Raw genomic sequence first — 17,128 nt, forward strand, 5'->3', positions numbered from 1 at the left:
CGGTTTCTGGTGCCATTTTTGGAGGCTGATTTGAAACCTCTGATGTTCCCAAGTGCTGACTAGAGCAGCTCCCCTGTGTTTCCATTGCTCCTGGTCGGTTCTTTAATAAGCCTGGAACTCAAATCCTTGGGAGAAAAGAAATAAAAACGAAACCCCTCCTTGAGAATGGAGCCTGAACTAGAGGGAGCTGAGCTGCGTCTTTGGCAGAACTGGTACTGCCTGGGCATCTGTCACATTGGAGTCGCTGGAAACAGCCGGAATCTGGGCTCCTGGCAGATCCACAGTTGTCATCCAAGGTACATTGCACACAGCCACTGCTCCTGGGGTCAGGAATGGCAGGGGACCCTGCTTCGGGAGGGGGATCTGGGTGGCAGGCAATGGACCTCATTATCGAGAATTTTCCCTGAGATGTTTCCTGCTAGAACTGCAAGGGAAGAAATGTCCCCTTCTCACGGGAACTTTGGAGAGGCCAAAAATGTTTTTGAATTCCAAAATGGGACCAAATTAAAAAAACCCTCGAAGATTTTTTCAAACCAAAAATCTGAAAAAAATTCCCGCCCCCCCCAAAAATAAAAACAACACCAGAAAGTCAGGGCGTTTTGTTTGCATTTTTGTCTTTTCTCAATTTCTTTTTTCTTCTCTTAATTTTTTAAATGATAAAATGATTTTGTAGCTGATTCACCAATTTTCATGTCATTTTTCTCTCTCTTTCTGTTAAGATCTCATTGTGCCCATTTCCTTTCGTCAGAATTTCCAGATCTGAAGAAGTGGATCTGCCCCACGAAAGCTCATCCCCTACTAAATCGTTTTGTTAGTCTTTAAAGCGCTCCAGGACTGCTTGTTTGTTTTGGAAATGAAGTCGCTTTCACCTGACAAGTGGAAGTTGCATTCGGAAAATTTCAAAACTCTCTCTCCCCTCCCGCTCAGGGAAACGTGTTGAAACTGGCCTTTTCCACGACCATTTTGGGTCTCGTGAAGCAGTGCTCAGGGCTAGAAAACTGTGTCGTAAAATCCCTGAGCTCCACGCACTGGTGGAACCAACCCTCACTTGCTGCTGCAGCTGACTCCAGCCCCGGTAGTTCCAGTTGACTTGTCAAGGACGTTTGGAACAGTGAGTGTAAATCTTCCCCGTGCTGTTGGGGGTAAATGCCTGGGTGGGGCGGAGACGAAGGACAGGGTTGGTCCTGTGATACCTGACCAGTGCAAGTGCAAAGCCTGGGAAGCAGTTTCCTGCAGAACTCTGGAGGCAGAAGCTGCCCTGAGAACAAGCCCACAGGTGAGTCTTGGTGTGCGCTGAGCAGGTTTCCTCTGAGCGAGCTCACCCCCTGGAACGGAGGCTGCTCCTGCTCAGTGTGACCAGGGCTGGGCTGCACTTAGGGTTGCCTTTCAAAGCAGCCTTGTCGCACTGGCTGCGATCCTGTCCGAGCTCCCAGGCAAAGCTGGACAGGCTGTGTCGGTAGATGAGACAGTTCCCGGGTGGGGGAGGATGGGCACAGAGGCAGCACTGCTGGTGGGACGCAGGAGCTCGGACACCCTCGATCACCTCGTCTGAGTCACTTTGTACGAGCTCCAGTGCCCCACTCGTACAGAGAGGATAATACCACTCCCGGCCTTGTTGGGCTGTGGGGTAAATCCAGGCGGGGGGAGTATACAGACCAGCCAGTGAATGAACGGGGCCTTGCTAGGAGCTGCTCTTTCCTCCTTGGAGCCGATAACAAAACAAAATCCGCCCGGCTCAGGGGACAATGGAGGTGCTGCTCTGCAGAAGCCTCGTGGCTCAGCCTTTGATGCCTGGTGCTCATTACAGATGCTCTTGGTGCTGCTGGCCCAGAGCCGCAGCCAAAGTCCAGCTTGGCCTGTGAGTGAGTTAAAGGGCGCGAGATGATCCGATGGGGCAAGAACAGCCAGGAGTCCCTGGTTGCAGGCAGGGCTCAGCAGGGCAGTGACAAGCAAAACAGCCGCCGGCCACTTGTTACGGCTCTGATGCTGGTCAGAGTCTGCCCTGCCAAGTGGAGAGGAAGGGACAGGAGCCAGGTGGGGCTGCAGCTACCCTGGAGCTGGGGTGAGATGCCCAGCACATGGACATGGGCCCAGGCTGGGGCCGGGGCTGGTCAAGCTTGTGTGCTAAAGTGTAGTCCCAGTGGTGGGATGGGCTTGGCCCCCACGTATCAGCCCATCCGAACCCCTCGGTCTCTCATCAGGACAGCAAGCCCCTCCCGCTGTGCCGATACTATCTTTAGTCGTGCTGGCTTAAATCGGCACCAGTGTGTCAGCCGGGTCTGGAAGCCACCAGTGCAGACGTGAATCCGCTTCAATCCCACACACTGAACTGTGAGCCGGGACACGCTGGCCTAGGGCAGCCACAGCTGAAGTAGCCCAGGGACCTCAAGGGAGAGGCTGCAGTTATAGCCACTGAAAATCTCAGCCTCTTCGCAGCACCTCAGTCACTCTGGGCAGAGGGGCAATCAGCTGGGGGTTCCTGTCCTGCTGTAGCCACAGGCCTTGCTGCCAGATGAGCACCTGTAGCCCTGTTACCTGGCTCTGGGGCCCCCGTTAGCTGTTAATGTGAGGAAGCTGGGAGGGAAGGTCCGACTGTCAGGTTTTCCATGGTTCTCTGCTGCTTCCCTTCCTCTTGGTGGAGCAACTGAGGTTCCTCAGCATGTAACTGCTGAAACAAGTCAAAGTGGTTCTGAGCTGGATTTTGGCCCAGGTCCGGGGGCTGTACTCCAAGGGGTGGCACAAGCAGCTGGGAAAATGGCATCACTAGCTGCCGGGGAACGATCCCCTGCTTGGATGGGGCCAGGCTGCACCGCGTAAGCAGCCCAGCTCTGGTTTGGAAGGTGCTGTCTTCTGTGCGAGGATTGCAACTTTCCTTACAACAAAGACCAGTAAGTCTCCAGCTGACCTGAGTGCGAAGGAAACCTGGAAGGGTGAAGCGAGTGTTATCGCTGCAGTGACGTCTGCTTGCCGAGAGCCTGAAGCACTCGCTCTCAGAGCGACAAGCTGCCCCAGGCATCAGGGATGTTCACATAAGCGCCCAGGATGAAAGCACAAAATACTTACAGCAGACTGGGTCACGGCTTAATCAGAATCGGGGCCAACAAAGCTGTGGGAGAGGCACCTTTGCCCTGCCTTGCCCAGAGAGGAGCACAGCCCTTACCAGCACCGAACCTGGTAACAGCACCGAACCTGGTAACAGCACCGAACCTGGCCCTCGGAGCATCTGCTGAATCAGAAAGTGCCGCATCACGTGAGTGCACCGAAGGGCTGAGGGAGTCATGCAGGAAATCTGGTTTGAGTTCCTGGAGCAGACTCCCGTGTTCCCCAGGGCCCCCAGCTGGGGCCTCTTCACCCCCACGCAGGACCGACTTGTGCTAACAGCCAGCACCAGCCTCTGTGGGACTCGCCGTTCTCTGCATTGTGCAGGTGTTGGGACCGGGGGCTGCCACACTCCCAGTGGGTTCCATGATGCACAGGGGTTACCATGTGGTTCAAAGGCTCCCACACCCCCACTGTGCTCGTGCACAGGTATAATTTGTCTGTGGCGTTGGCTGCTGGTTCCTTGTCTCTTGTCTGCTGGCTGTTGCCCACCCCACAAACACTCGTCCTTTGGGGGTGGACAAGTGATGGGTGAATCATAAAAATGCAGCAGTCGCGACCAGCAGTGACGAGAGAGAACCAGGTTCAGAGCGGGGTCAGCTGGTGCTCTGTGCCTGGTGAAATGGCTGGGACATTGCAGCTTCCCCGTGTGGGACTCCCTGGCCGCGTCTACACGTGCCGGCTACTTCGAAGTAGCGGCGCCAGCTTCGAAATAGCGCCCGTCATGGCTACACGTGTTGGGCGCTATTTCGAAGTTGAAATCGACATTAGGTGGCGAGACGTCGAAGTCGCTAACCCCATGAGGGGATGGGAATAGCGCCCTACTTCGAAGTTGAACGTCGAAGTAGGGCATGTGTAGACGATCTGTGTCCCGCAACATTGAAATAGCGGGGTCCTCCATGGCGGCCATCAGCTGAGGGGTTGAGAGACGCTCTCTCTCCAGCCCCTGTGGGACTCTATGGTCATTGTGTGCAGCAGCCCTTAGCCCAGGGCTTCTGGCTGCTGCTGCGGCAGCTGGGGATCCATGCTGCATGCACAGGGTCTGCAACCAGTTGTCGGCTCTGTGGATCTTGTGTTGTTTAGTGCAACTGTGTCTGGGAGGGGCCCTTTAAGGGAGCGGCTTGCTGTTGAGTCCGCCCTGTGACCCTGTCTGCATCTGTGCCTGGCACCCTTATTTCGATGTGTGCTACTTTGGCGTGTAGACGTTCCCTCGCAGCGCCTATTTCGATGTGGTGCTGCCCAATGTCGAAGTTGAACGTCGACGTTGCCAGCCCTGGAGGATGTGTAGATGCTATTCATCGAAATAGACTATTTCGATGTCGCTACATCGAAATAAGCTATCTCGACGTAGCCTGCACGTGTAGACGTAGCCCCTTAGACTCTCTGTGCAGCCTGACCCAATGACAGCTCCACACGCAGCCTGACCCCTGACACACCACACGCAGCCTGACCCCTGACGCCCCCACGCGCAGCCTGGTTGGGGAAACATGTCTTTTCCTCCTGAAGAGTTTTATCAAGACTGCAAAACGGTTCATATTTTCTTTTAAAGACGTTCCTTGTAGGTCCTGCACCCTGGGACAAACCTTCCGCTTCCAGCAGCCCCCAGACCCAAAATGTTTGTTTCCTGCACCCACAAAGCTCACAAGCAAAACCCAGATGTCATTTTTCCAGGGAATGTTTCTGATGATCCCAGAAGCTGTGGCTTGAACATCCCCATTCAGTAACAGTCAGCGGACACAGACAGAACCCTTTGATGGGCACCGTTCAATCCGCTCCAACTATAACCATCGCTGCTCCCTCCCATGCCCCGGCTGGCCCCCCAAACCAGGCTCCGCACCGCTAGCCAGGAACCCCACTTTCCGTTCCCCACCCGCCGCAGCGTCTCTGCTTGTGCACCCTTGTTGGTGCACATCCTTGTGGGCGCAGGGTCTGGACCGTGAAACCAAAGGGGCTGAATCTGCAGGGATGGCTCCAGGGGCTGAATTAGGGAAGGCTGATGCGCAGCCCAGGCCCACCCTGATCTCAGCCTAAGGCAGGATGGTTCCGACCCAGGCAGTCAGCGTCCCTCTTAGCAGGGTTTACTAAGGGCCACTCCCCAGTTCATGGGTAGCATTGCCTGACATTGTGCTGATTTCAGGGGGGCGCTGGGGAGGTTGTTGGGGGGCAATAGGCAGGATCCAGCCCTGAATGCCTTTTGGTTTCCTTTGAGCTCAGAGCTGGGTGGAGGCCTGGACACAGACCCTCCCTGGGGCAGGCGTCCTGAACCTGCTGGGGGGAGCAGGAGGGGGCACGAAATCTCCTCCAGCAGCCGGCTGGGGCCGGAGAGAAGAGCCCCCTCTGGACACCTCCGCACTGCTTGTTCCATTGTGATGCTGGGGCTCACCCATTCCTGGAGCAGGACCTGGGTAGAACTGTGGCTCCAACCCCTACGCCCTGGGGGCTGGTGCAGCTGAGCCAGGGTGGGACCCTGGCGGGACTTGTGTCCCCTTGCCACAGGCTCGCTTGGGATCCCACGGTGGTTGTGTCCAGGCGACCAAGCCTAGCTCTGAGCTGAGCTGAGCAGGAGCCGTCTGATAATCTCCTGCTTTACACTTGACCTTCTCGGCTCCTGCGGGTGCCCGGAGAGCTCGTGGGCCGGCTGCTGGCGGGAGCATTAGTCCTGTCGAGTTTGCGCAATTATCGGGTCTTGCTCCATTAGCGACTCAAGGTCACCCCCTCAGCCAGCACATGAATCACCCGCTCACGCCAGCGGGATGCCAAACCGCTGTTATTAGCACAGGGCGGAGCTACCTGGGGCAGGATCATTCCTACACAGGCTTCCCAGCCTGCAGCAGAGCCGGAGAACTCCCCATGGCCGGGCAACTCCCCCTCGCTCTCCTGTGAGAGTCCCTATTAGAAACACTGCTGGGCAGAGGCTGCCACCAGACCTGCGCTCTCCAGAGAGCCAGGCAGGGCCCGGGGTGTCTCCAGGTGTGCCAGGAAGCAGAAGGAGAGTCAGTGAGTGGGCAGCCCTGTGGAGGGGTAATGGAGAAAGCTCCCCCATCACAGAGGCCAGGATGAGTGGGGAAGCAGACAGTCTTAGGGAGCGGGGAGGGGAGTGACCAGAGCTGAGTGTCCCCGGTGTAAGGGGCGAGTTAGTCCGCCAAATCCAACAGATTTGGGGCTGCATCACATCAAATCCCCAGTCCTGCATGCAGCCCAGGACAGCTGTCTCCGCAGCTGTGTGGTCACTGCTAGTGAAGTGGTCCTGGAAGGGCCATTAGCTCCGTCCTTGTAACAAGCGCCTCCCTGGAGCATGGATCCCTGCACAGCCACGCAGCCAAGAGCCTCCTCTCACCCACACGCTGCTCCATTTGCGCAGGGACCGGCTGCTCCTGGCCAGGAGGTGTTGCAGGCCATGGCGACAGAAGGGCCCTGGCAGGGATGCAGAGGGCACCGCGCTGCTGAGGAGGAGGCTGAGAGGATTCTAGTGGTGCAAGAGAGCTGGAGGCCCTGGCCCAGGGCACGCCGGGCAATCCAAGGTGAGAACCAAGAGTCTCAGAGCCCGGCACGGATGGCAGAGCTGCCAAGGGCCTCTCCTGGGCCTTCTGGTCCAGAGGTGGCGCATAAGCAGCGTTCTCCTCTGCCAGCAGGCCTTGTACCCCACTAGGGCTGGTACCATGGGCATCCTTCCAGCTGGGGCCTTGCAGTCCCTAACCTCTCCTCTCTAGGCCGTGTCATTGGCAACTTCTGGGTTAATCCAGCCAGGCACCAGTGGGCTAATGGACCCTCCTCTGCTGTGCTTGGCCCGACAATCCCTGGTTCTCATTCCAGACAATGTGCCCTTTTGTGCTGTCCCATTGCTGTTTCTCTAGCAAAGCCGTTGGGCTTAGATTTTACGAGGCTGGCTCCAGTCTCTGCACGGGGTTTGATCCACAGCTGCAATTCCAGCGTATTTAGTCCCACCTGGCCGGGATTTCTCACAGGGGTGCTGTGGTTTCCACCTTTCCCTGGGCATTTGCCTCAGTTGGGAGCAATGCAAGAAGAACATGCGGCAGCTGGGGGCGTGATGGGTCTTGCTGGAATTACCTGGCCTGAAAACGAAGTCGGAATGAACCTGGGGGACTTTTCAGCCTTAGCAAAGCTCGTCCTCAGGGGACCTGTATTCCCTGGTTAACGATGGAGCTGGCTGAAAATTGTCCTTGTGCTTCTCCCACCCCGTGAGAACCTGTTCCTCTGGGGGGTGGGGCAGAACTAATGACCCACTTCTGCTTTGGTGCCAGAGCCTGGGCCACTCACTTTGCAAGCTCTGTCTCCAGAGCTGCTGTTTCTGGGCTAGCCACCCTGGCCTTCAGTCAGAGGGGAGCTGCTGTGGAATGATCACACTCATGCTCTGGGGGCTTTAGCTGACCTTCCTTGTCAAGTGTGGCTTGTCTGACCCCAGCAGTGTGCCCGACTCACCTTGTCCCGCTGGTGCCCCCCGCAGGCTGCCTGGGGTGTGTGAAGCGCCAGCTGTTCCGGGTCGGTGAGGACTGGTACTTCCTCTTTTTCCTTGGGGTGATAATGGCGCTGATCAGTTTCGCCATGGATTTCACCGTCTCCAGGCTATCGCACGGTAACGATGGGCCAGGCTGGTTGTGGTCGCTTCCTCACAGCGGGCAGGGAGAGGGGACTCGACTTGCCCTGCGCTACGGGAGGAGGTGGTGTCAGAAGTGGGATTAGTACTCAGGCATTCCCAGGCTTTAGCTCATGTTGCTCAATGGGTACCTCTCTCCCCTGGTTGGCCTGTGGGCCAAAGACGATCAGCTGGGGGTCTGCACATTGAGAGAATTCCCTCCGTGCTGCTCCTGCCAGCTCAGCATGCGGAGTCCCAAGACAACAGCCTGTCCTAGGCGTGGGGGGTGGGATTCTGCAGGACTTCGCAACAGCCAGGGTAGGAAGCTCCTGGCCTGGCTGGTCCAGCTGTTGGCACATGGGGATGGTAGCACAATTCAGTGCCGGATATCACTGGGGAACGATCAGAGGGATCTTGGAAACAGGCGTTGGGTGGGGATGGGAGGGCCCTGAGCTGAGCATCAAGAGCACTGAAGTCTGGTTCTGCCCCGACCCCTCCCTGCCCCCCACATCCTGGGAGCAGCACCCCTCTCCCACCCTGCTGGGGTCTGGGGATGGGAAGTGGTAGAGATTTGCCCTGTCCTCCCTGGGGCGCCATTCCAGGGGATTTGCAGCAGCCCCTCAGCAGCTCAATGACAGCTAACACCACACAGCACAGCCAGAGTCCCTGTCCAGATGGGAACCTTAGGTTACATTGACACCTAGTGGAGCTCACACTAGGAGCACCCTAGGAGCTTCTTTGTTAATTGGACACCACCCCAGGTGGGACCAGAAACTTAAACCAGGATTTTACCCTCCCTGAGGAAGCTGTTCCAGGTGGAGAGGGAAATCCAGGCCGTTCTCTTTCTTCCATGGGAATGAGGCTGTATTTCTGGGCCCGCTTGGACTGGGTTCTAGAAATTCTCACTGTTTGAATGACGGCGTGGACAAGCTCCGGAGGGCTGGCAACTGGTTCACATCAGCTCCAGGGTCTGTGAAGCCACAGCCTGTTCTCTGAAAGGCAGCAGCCAGGAAGGCTGGGTCCCTAGCCAGAGCTGGGGAAGGGGATCTGGGTTTCATATGGGGGAGTGGAATGTTCTCTCATAAAAGGGCGATAGAAAGCAGGTTCAGATGAAGGACACTCCACACAGATTACAGTGTATTTCCAGATCCTCTAGGGCTGTGGTGTCCATCCAGCTCTGAAGCAGTAACCACTACAGTGGCTACTTCTGTAGCAAACTAGCCACATTATGCTGAAAATATATTTACCATTCAAGCCACCCAGCCACACTCAACTGGCCAAACAACCACGTATGGCTAGTGACAAGCGTGTTGGACACCAGAGCTTCGAGGGCCCCCAACACTGATTTAACATGAAAAGCTTAGAGCAGGTTGGCCAAAAGAAACGCTGCAGCCAAACTCAGAGAGACTATTCCTCCCGCTTTCCCGACTGTCAGATCACAATCCAGCCCACTTTGTTCTGGGGTCATGGTTTTATGTAGGATAGCATTCCTGGGAAGACAGAGTTGGAGGCCCTGATGAATGAAAGGCAGGAGGGGCTTTCACTGATTCAGAGGGTTAAATGCTGTCTGATAAACCTGTGGAACTCACTGCCACAGGGGATTAGGGAGGCAAACAACTCAGTAATGTTTCCTATAGGACTGGAGACCAGTATTCCCTGGAAGCTGAGTGTTTGGGCGGCTGCCCAGGAGGGATTCAAATGCCGCCCAGCTGATTAGCAGAGAGCCCACAACAGACAGCGTGTCTTTCTAATGGTGGTCCACATCTGCACATGCCTTGGTGCACATAAAATTTATTCTGCACATGGATGGAAAAAGTTAGTGGGAACCTTGCTGGAGATGTATCAGTTAGGCTGGAAAGTGAATTTACATTAGCTGGGATAAAAATCCAAGCAATGTCAATCCTCATGGCTCAGGGCAAAATAAGGTGGTCAGATGTGGGGGTCAGGAAGAATGGATGCTGTTGTAGAATTAGATGTTTGCATGGAGTTAAGATCTTCTGTCGGCCTTTGAGCACTGCTGGAAAGAGCGAACTGCATGCAATAGCTCGACCAATGGTCTGTTATGGTGCAGCAGGAGGTCGGATCCCAGAACAGATGGGCTGTCGGTATGATCCGGAGCGGTGGGCCATTACAGTTGGGCTGTCGCTTTGTTCCAGTGTGTTGCACGGTTGAACTTCTCTTGCTGGACAAGAAAGTGCCAGACAACATCCATGGCCCGGCATGATTTCAATTAGCCAGATGTTCACTTCTCATGGGTAGGGCCAAGTTTCCCGTGGTCCCATAAAGTTTGTTTCCAGCTGCCACTCCTGGCTCTCAGCGTTCTGTGCTGTTATTTAGCTGTAATTTACCCACAGGAGTCCAGTAAGCAGAGGAAGTGTTGGTAATGCTGCTAAACAATATTGACCTCCCATGGTTCGGCACTGGTCAGGTCCTGAGAATGCTGGACTAGAGAAATCCAACCCGTTTGTGGGCTCTCGGAATAGGTGCGCACTGGGTCTGTTGTGCTGTGAAGAGAGGCCGGATGTTGTATCTGCTGCCTCACTGCGCCTCTGCTATACTCATTTTCTAGCACACAAATGGCTTTACCAAGAGCTCGGGGATCACTTACTGCTGAAGTACTTGTCCTGGACCACGTACCCGATTGCCCTATCTGCCTTCTCCACTGGCTTCTCTCAGAGCATCACTCCACACTCAGGAGGTGAGCCTGATACACTCGCTGAGACGTCACAGAGGAGCCGTCTTATCACCGAGAACTGTCACTTCACCCCATAGCTCCTTCCAAGCCTGGTGCCTCCTCTGGAGTCAAGTCCCAGCTATTGGATACCCCACCAGATAGCAAGTGCTTCGGGGGTGACCCATGGGCTCATGCTGACCAATATGGTGGGGACAGTGCAGCCAGTTGGCAGCAGATGAAGTGGTTCTTCCGCTTTGGGTGGGGATGAGCAGAATGAAACCTTCTGAGAGTTAAGCAGTGGGGTTAGAGGTGATGGCTGGGGAGGAGGTCCACCAGAAGTCTATCTCCTCAGTGGCCTGCTGAGCGGAGGAGGCTGGACACAGGTATCGACATCATAAAAACCCACCGCCCTCAGCACTGAGTGCGTCCCTTGTTGGCCATCCCAGCAAACAAGTCATGGAGTGAAAGGGCCTGGAGCCTGTCCTCCCCTCTTGGTCTCCAGATTGTCAGCATGGAAGTGCCTTGGCCAGGCTGCAAATGGGAAGTTTGCGTTGCTGTTGCCCAGCTTGTGTTGGCTTGGTGACTAAATGGAGAACCTCAGGCTCCAGGGCGACCACTGGAGATAAATATGGGGTGTGCATAAAAAGGTCTTTGCCTCATAGCAAACAACTGCTGGCTTGCTTTCTATCCTTGGGAGCCAATGAATGTGGAAAACACCTTGGATAGAGGCAGAGCATCTCTCTGCTTTTGGATGATCTAGTGGCATCTGGTTTGAATTGCAAGTATCCAGCCCGGAAAACACCCCCTTGACCTGGCTGATGCTGAGTTCCTGGTTGGACACAGATTTACCCCAGAACTGGAGATGCAGACATTGCTACCAAATGCCTTCACCACTGTTAACTCTTGGCTCTCCAAGTTGCACACAACTTTCCCGTGTGTCCTACCTTTTTGTGTTTTCCCAGGCTCCGGCATCCCAGAGCTCAAGACCATTCTCACTGGAGTCATGCTGGAGGAGTACCTGGCCATTAAAAACTTTGGAGCCAAAGTGGTGGGCCTGACCTGCACCCTTGCGTGTGGGAGCACCATATTCCTTGGCAAAGTCGTAAGTGTTCACCACTCGGCTGTGTGGCTGAATGAGTCTGAGAGTACGTTTCAGTGCTACTGACTCTGCCCTGCTGCCACTGAGTGGCTCCTCTTGAGGGACCCAGCAGGCGCAGGCCATCAGGGGAGGTAACGAAAGGAGACAGGGTGAGAGCTCCACGCTCCCGACAAAGGACTCTTCCAAATCTTGGGTGGGGCAAGAAGTCAAAAGATGCTGGAGCTTCCCAGGAAGGGGGGCCAGACCCACCCCTGGTGCAAGTCCACTGAAGCCAGTAGGCTGATGCTGAGGTGCACCAGCAGGAGACCTGACCCTAAGTCAGTATATTGGAGCTGATCTTTTGCTGGTGGATATCTGAGGGCCTGTCTAAGTCAGGCACCTCAACAGACCCCAAGTCCAATGAGAGATGGGAATCTCCAACAACACATGCGAAGAGCCCCCTGCTCGGGGAAGGAGTGTCTCTGTAACACACTCAAGAGCCCCTCTGCTCCTCACCGTGGCTGATCTCACAGCTTTCCAGTCCACATTCGTGTCCAAAGCCATTCAGGTGATTGGCTGGGACCAGTGTCCCGCCTCGCGCTGTCACTGCGCTGATGTCAGAGGGGGACACCCCGATCGGTTTGGCTGCAGCGTGTCTGGGTGTGTCTCTTGAACGAAGCCACCGAGCTTTAGACAGTCTCTGCTCTTCATGTGAGCCATTGAGTGGCCAATGCCTCCTCTCCTCCAGGGTCCCTTTGTGCACCTCTCCAGTATGATCGCGGCATATCTGGGGAAGATCCGAACGTCTGTCATTGGGGAGTATGAGGTAAGGCAGAGAAAGGGGCAGCAGCTGGCTTAGACACCCAGTCCCTTCTCCCCAGGGGTGCCTCTTTGGGCTGGTCCTTGCTTGCAGTGCAGCTGGAAGTCCCTGCACACGCTAAGGTCCCACATGCTGCCCTGCTCCACCTGTTCCTCCATTGCAGAACAAAAGCAAGCAGAACGAGATGCTGGTGGCAGCTGCTGCTGTTGGAGTCGCAACTGTCTTCGGGGCTCCCATTAGTGGTAAGAGTGCACCAGGCATGACCTGGGGACTGATGGGGTGCGGATGGTGTACCTGGCCCCTGTTCCCACTGAAGGAAGGACCGCCACCTGTCCCCATACCCACTGCCGGAGCAGCCACTGGCTGCCCAGTAGCACCAGCCAAAGCAACCACCAGTGGCCCACACGTTCCCTTCCAGAGCAGCCAGAAATCGTCTGTGCGCCCCGCTGTCAGAGCTGTACTTCGTGTGCTCTTCCTAACACTACCGGTCTTTAGCCGTCTGTCCATATTTCACGGCTACCTACAGATAGTCATAGTGTGACGCAGACAATCAAACTGCCCCCATTCTGAGCTCGGTTCGACTGGACAGTCACTGAGTGACTGAACCCATGGAGTACAGCAGCTGGCGGTGACGGCCCCGCACATCTGCGTCTCTGTATTCTCACCGGCACATCTGGAAGTAAATTAACGGCCATCTTTCCTATCCCAAATTCCCACAGGGTTTTAAAGCTCTGCCTGAATAGCCAGGTATGAAACTGCAACGCCTCAAATAATTAGACACTAAAATCCACCATTTCACAATTTCTCCTACGTACCCCCGTAGAGGTCTCACATACCCCCAGTACACCCCGCTTTGAGACCCCCTGACGTGGAGGAGAACAGCTTCCTAGTGGTGCTAGTGAACAGAGCCTCGCACAGGGCGAAGGTCTGGTCTTCGGTGCCGAAAATCTTGGCTAACAGCTGTCGCCTCAGCCAGCTTTGCTTTGCCTCATTCTGTTCCCATGGGTGCCCCAGCCCCCGCCCACCTGGGCAACGTCCCCTGCTACCTTCCCCGAAAGTCGGGTGCTTTTGGCCCCAGCAGAGAGGCAGGAAGTTGCTGTCACACTCTTGCTGCCTGGGGCGAATAAATGATGCTGTTTTCCCCAGCCTGGGATATTGAACAAGCCCTGGAGTTTGTCAGGAGATACGGCACCAGCCCCGGCTGAGTCCGTGTCTGGTTCCTGCCACTGGGCCTGCTCATACGCCCAGCGTGAGCACTTGCCTCTGGTTTGCCGCCCTTGTCACCTCAGCCCTCTCCTTCCCCAGGGGTCCTCTTCAGCATTGAGGTGATGTCCTCCCACTTTGCTGTCAGGGACTACTGGAGGGGCTTCTTCTCCGCCACCTGCGGAGCCTTCATGTTCCGTCTGCTTGCTGTCTTCAACAGCGAACAAGGTACCGAGAGCAGCCTGGGCTGAGCGCTCAGAGGGGCCCCCGGCGTGGTGGGATGTCCCACAGGACAAGGTCCAACCACCTGTGGGATCTGTGCATCCAGCTGAGCTGTCCTGTCTCTGAGCTCTCCTGGCCCTTGGCAGGTAGTCGGTCCAGCTCCCAAGATAACCAGCATCAGGCTGAGCCAGAGCGGGGATGGGAGACCTGGGCTGAGAGGTTGTATCAGGGGCTAGAGCTGCTTAATGCAGAGTTTACTCCTGGGGCTGTTCTGCCCCACTGGACATGTCTGGAATGTATGTCCCACCCCAGATGTCTTTGCTTCCACTCAGAAAACCCGCCCTCCCCAGCAGTATGTTTCAGGTGCCCAGGGCACCTGGCAGAGAGACGGGACTAGGGAAGACGTGGCTGATGTCTCCTAACCTGTGCTAGGCTTGGGATTTCCTCTTCCTCTGCACAGCCTCCCAGACTGAGTCAAACCTTCCCACAGCCGCAGGAAGCTCTGCCAAATCCCCCTTCCCCATTTCCTGGATCACTGCTCCTCAGCTGCAAGGGGAGGGAGCCATGATCTCTGCACAGGGATTTGCTCCGCTGCTCTCCCATCTGCTCCACCCCTTTGCAACCACACCCCCTCATACCCAGACCCTTCCACTGAGTCCCACTCCCCCAGTAAGTTACGCACGTCAGAGCTGTTCCCCACCCTGCGCTCCGAGTGCAGAAAGTGAGGTCCTGCAAAAACTTAATACGCCTTGCCTGGAGAAAGCTTTGCTTAATAAAGCTCCCCAAGGTCACAGATTCCCTGACCTTGGGTTGGTAGATTGCCACCTCCTCAGTGAGAAAAAAAACCCCTTTAACCCAGGCAGACACACTTGGGATGTCTCCCTGTGGGGTACCCCAAACTCCTAACCCTCCCTCAGGAGAAAGCAGACACAAAGGGGGCATCTACACTTGCATTCGTCTTTCAAAAGAGGTATGCAAATGAGGTAAATAAAATGCAAACGAGGTATAAATTTGCATGTTCTAATTGCAAAAGAGCTTCTTTCAAAAGGAGAAAGCCAGTGTAGATGCTGCTCTTTTGAAAGTAAACCCCATCTTTGAAAGAATCCTTCTCCCCATTACACAAAGGGTTTGGGTGCAGCCTACGCACTGAGTCCATGTCCCATCGGGCAGAAGGACAGGCCAGGGATCTCCCAGCTCCATCTCACCAGGGGCCTGTGCTCCCCACTTCCACGCTGGAACCTTCACAATGTGCAGAATCTTAAAATATAGTTCCCAGGATAATTCTTTTGGCACAGAATGGCCTCAGGTGTGAGAGTTACTCAGCAGAGTCACTCCAGCAGTCAGAAGAGGAGGACTCCATCCGTCCTCAGCTCAGCAGTGTCTGTGGGACCAGAGTTCTCTCTGATGCACAAGGAAGAAGAGGGACGGGACTATAGAGAATGTAGGGACAATCCCCTCTCAGCTAATTACATGCCGGGTTACTATTTACCCCCTGTGTACAATTTTCTTTTCCTCTCCCTACCCAAAAGCGTTGTCACGGGCTGTTAAGCAGCTGCTGCTGTGCCTGACCCCAGCAGTGGCTGCACTTTAATGGTGGGTGAAAGATTCCTCTTGAAAGCAGTAGGTTTAGTCTGCAGCGTGCTCGGTAGCCTTTGAGAGGAAGGTGGTTCCGTTTGGGCAACACAGCACAGCATTGCTTTTCGCTTATTTTAAACTAAACTCTGGATCGGAGAATAATTGATCTCTTTCCCTTGATCGAGGGCAGGAAAAGAACAGAGGAAGACCCTGGTCTTTGAAAGCAGCCAGCCAGCCTCTGTGCTGAGCATTGGTGCTGGATCCTGCTAAAATCAGCTAACTGACAGTCAGATACATCTCTGATGCCCTGAATGCTGCTGCAAGGCCTGTGGTTCTGCCATACCATGGTCCAGATCCCAGCAGTGCAATTTCAACCGTGGTCCAGCTTCAAAAGCTATTGATAGAGCCACCTGAGGGGCCAGGAGCATTGCAGGCAGATGAGGGGGGCACACAATGAGGCTTGTAACCCACATCAACCTGCAGCCTTGGACCTGAAATGACCCTGCCAGCAGAAGAGCCTGGCTTGGCCACTGTAGGTGCCACTAGGTCAGGCTGAGCTGCATCTGCAGAGCTGTGCTGGGGACAGGGCTGGGGAAGAACATGGGGTGGGGGCTGCAGGTTGTGACTGAGGGACATAGGAAGAGCAGCGTGGGCAGATTTCCCAGCCCTCTCTGCACTGCACCTGAGCCAGGGGTTTTTTGCCTCCCGCAGCGTTATGGGCATCGCCTCATTTCCTCCCTAACCTTTCAAGTGTCCAGGACCAGCCCTGATCTGAGCCACACAGAGACACGGAGACGATTCATTTAGAGACCCGGTGCCAGGAGGTGGGGGGAGCGCTGGCTGCTGGCAGCGCGTCTGGAGGGTGTGAGATGTCAGTGTGGCGAGGGCGAGCAGCAGAGCTGGACCTCCAAAGCAACCGGCCGAGCTAACCCCAACCCCGCTGGCTGGCCGGGGCTGGTGCCTCGGCTGCGGAGACATGCTCTGGGAACCCATCAGGGAGCTGGGGGAGAAAAAGGGCAGGTGGCAACCCCTGGCCCACGGCTGGGAATGGTGGGCTCGCCGGGGCGATGGGCAGGAGGGAATGATCTTTGCTGCACAAGGAGAGATGCAAACCCCACGTCCCCATGTTTGCTCCCATTGCAGCCCCAGTTGGGCCAGTGGCTGCCAGAGTCTGTGGTAGACCCTCAGCTCCGTATGGGACAATTGGGGCCATGGGGCCATCTCCCCTGACTGTTCGCTGGCCGTCAGCATGCGCGATGGGGAAGGGAGGGGTGGGGTCTGGGAGGGAAGGAGCGGCACGGAAGCTGGGCGCCGGTGGATGAGGCACTGCAAGGAGGAGTGAGGCCACGGTTGAGACACCTGTGCCGTTCCCTCACCCCCCAGGCCGCCTATGCTGATGGAGCTGGAGCGCATCTGTGGGGTTCCCCGTTAGTCCTGACTTTAGACTCTCTCCCTCAGAAACCATCACTGCTCTCTTCAAGACCAGTTTTAAGATCGATTTCCCCTTCGATCTCCCCGAGACATTCTTCTTCATGGTCCTGGGGTAAGCGCAGGCCCAGCCGGGGCAGCCCGCTTTTCCTTTGTTTGGCACCGAGGGGTCACTTCTGAAGAATGGGGGGATGACCATGGGGCCTGCTGCTCTGGGAAACCTGGCTCAGGTGCTACGGCTGCTCTGGGGCCTGGGAAACCTGGGGCAGGTCCTACGGCTTCTGTGGGCCACACAGAGGCGACATTCTGCCGTCTGTACGAGGGCCGTCCTGGCAGTGCTGACCTGCGCAGGTGTGTGAGGGCTGTTAAAACCTGCTCAGAGCTGGGAGGTGCGGGGCGCCGGGTGCACACCCGAGAGAGAGTCAGGAGCCAGTG

The 17,128-nt window shown here is 55.9% G+C and overlaps 1 protein-coding gene across 9 annotated transcripts in view; it reads left to right on the plus strand.

Moving 5' to 3' along the window:
- The first annotated feature begins 1,032 nt into the window (after positions 1-1,032).
- Positions 1,033-17,128, plus strand: part of CLCNKB (chloride voltage-gated channel Kb) — a 29,085-nt gene continuing 12,989 nt past the window's right edge. For 4 of the 9 annotated variants that reach the window (XR_012642370.1, XM_074975846.1, XM_074975840.1 and 1 more), the window contains exons 1-9: positions 1,126-1,276; positions 6,461-6,620; positions 7,565-7,693; positions 10,263-10,391; positions 11,330-11,469; positions 12,194-12,271; positions 12,429-12,507; positions 13,571-13,696; positions 16,724-16,808. Coding sequence is in view for 8 of the 9 variants with exons in the window: in XM_074975846.1 (XP_074831947.1) it covers positions 6,497-6,620; positions 7,565-7,693; positions 10,263-10,391; positions 11,330-11,469; positions 12,194-12,271; positions 12,429-12,507; positions 13,571-13,696; positions 16,724-16,808 (890 nt within the window). In the remaining variant the exon portion in view is untranslated. The other 5 variants (XM_074975841.1, XM_074975843.1, XM_074975844.1 and 2 more) reach the window with 5 other exon arrangements.

Source organism: Carettochelys insculpta, chromosome 23 (assembly GCF_033958435.1).
Source record: "Carettochelys insculpta isolate YL-2023 chromosome 23, ASM3395843v1, whole genome shotgun sequence".
Lineage (NCBI taxonomy): Eukaryota > Metazoa > Chordata > Testudines > Carettochelyidae > Carettochelys > Carettochelys insculpta.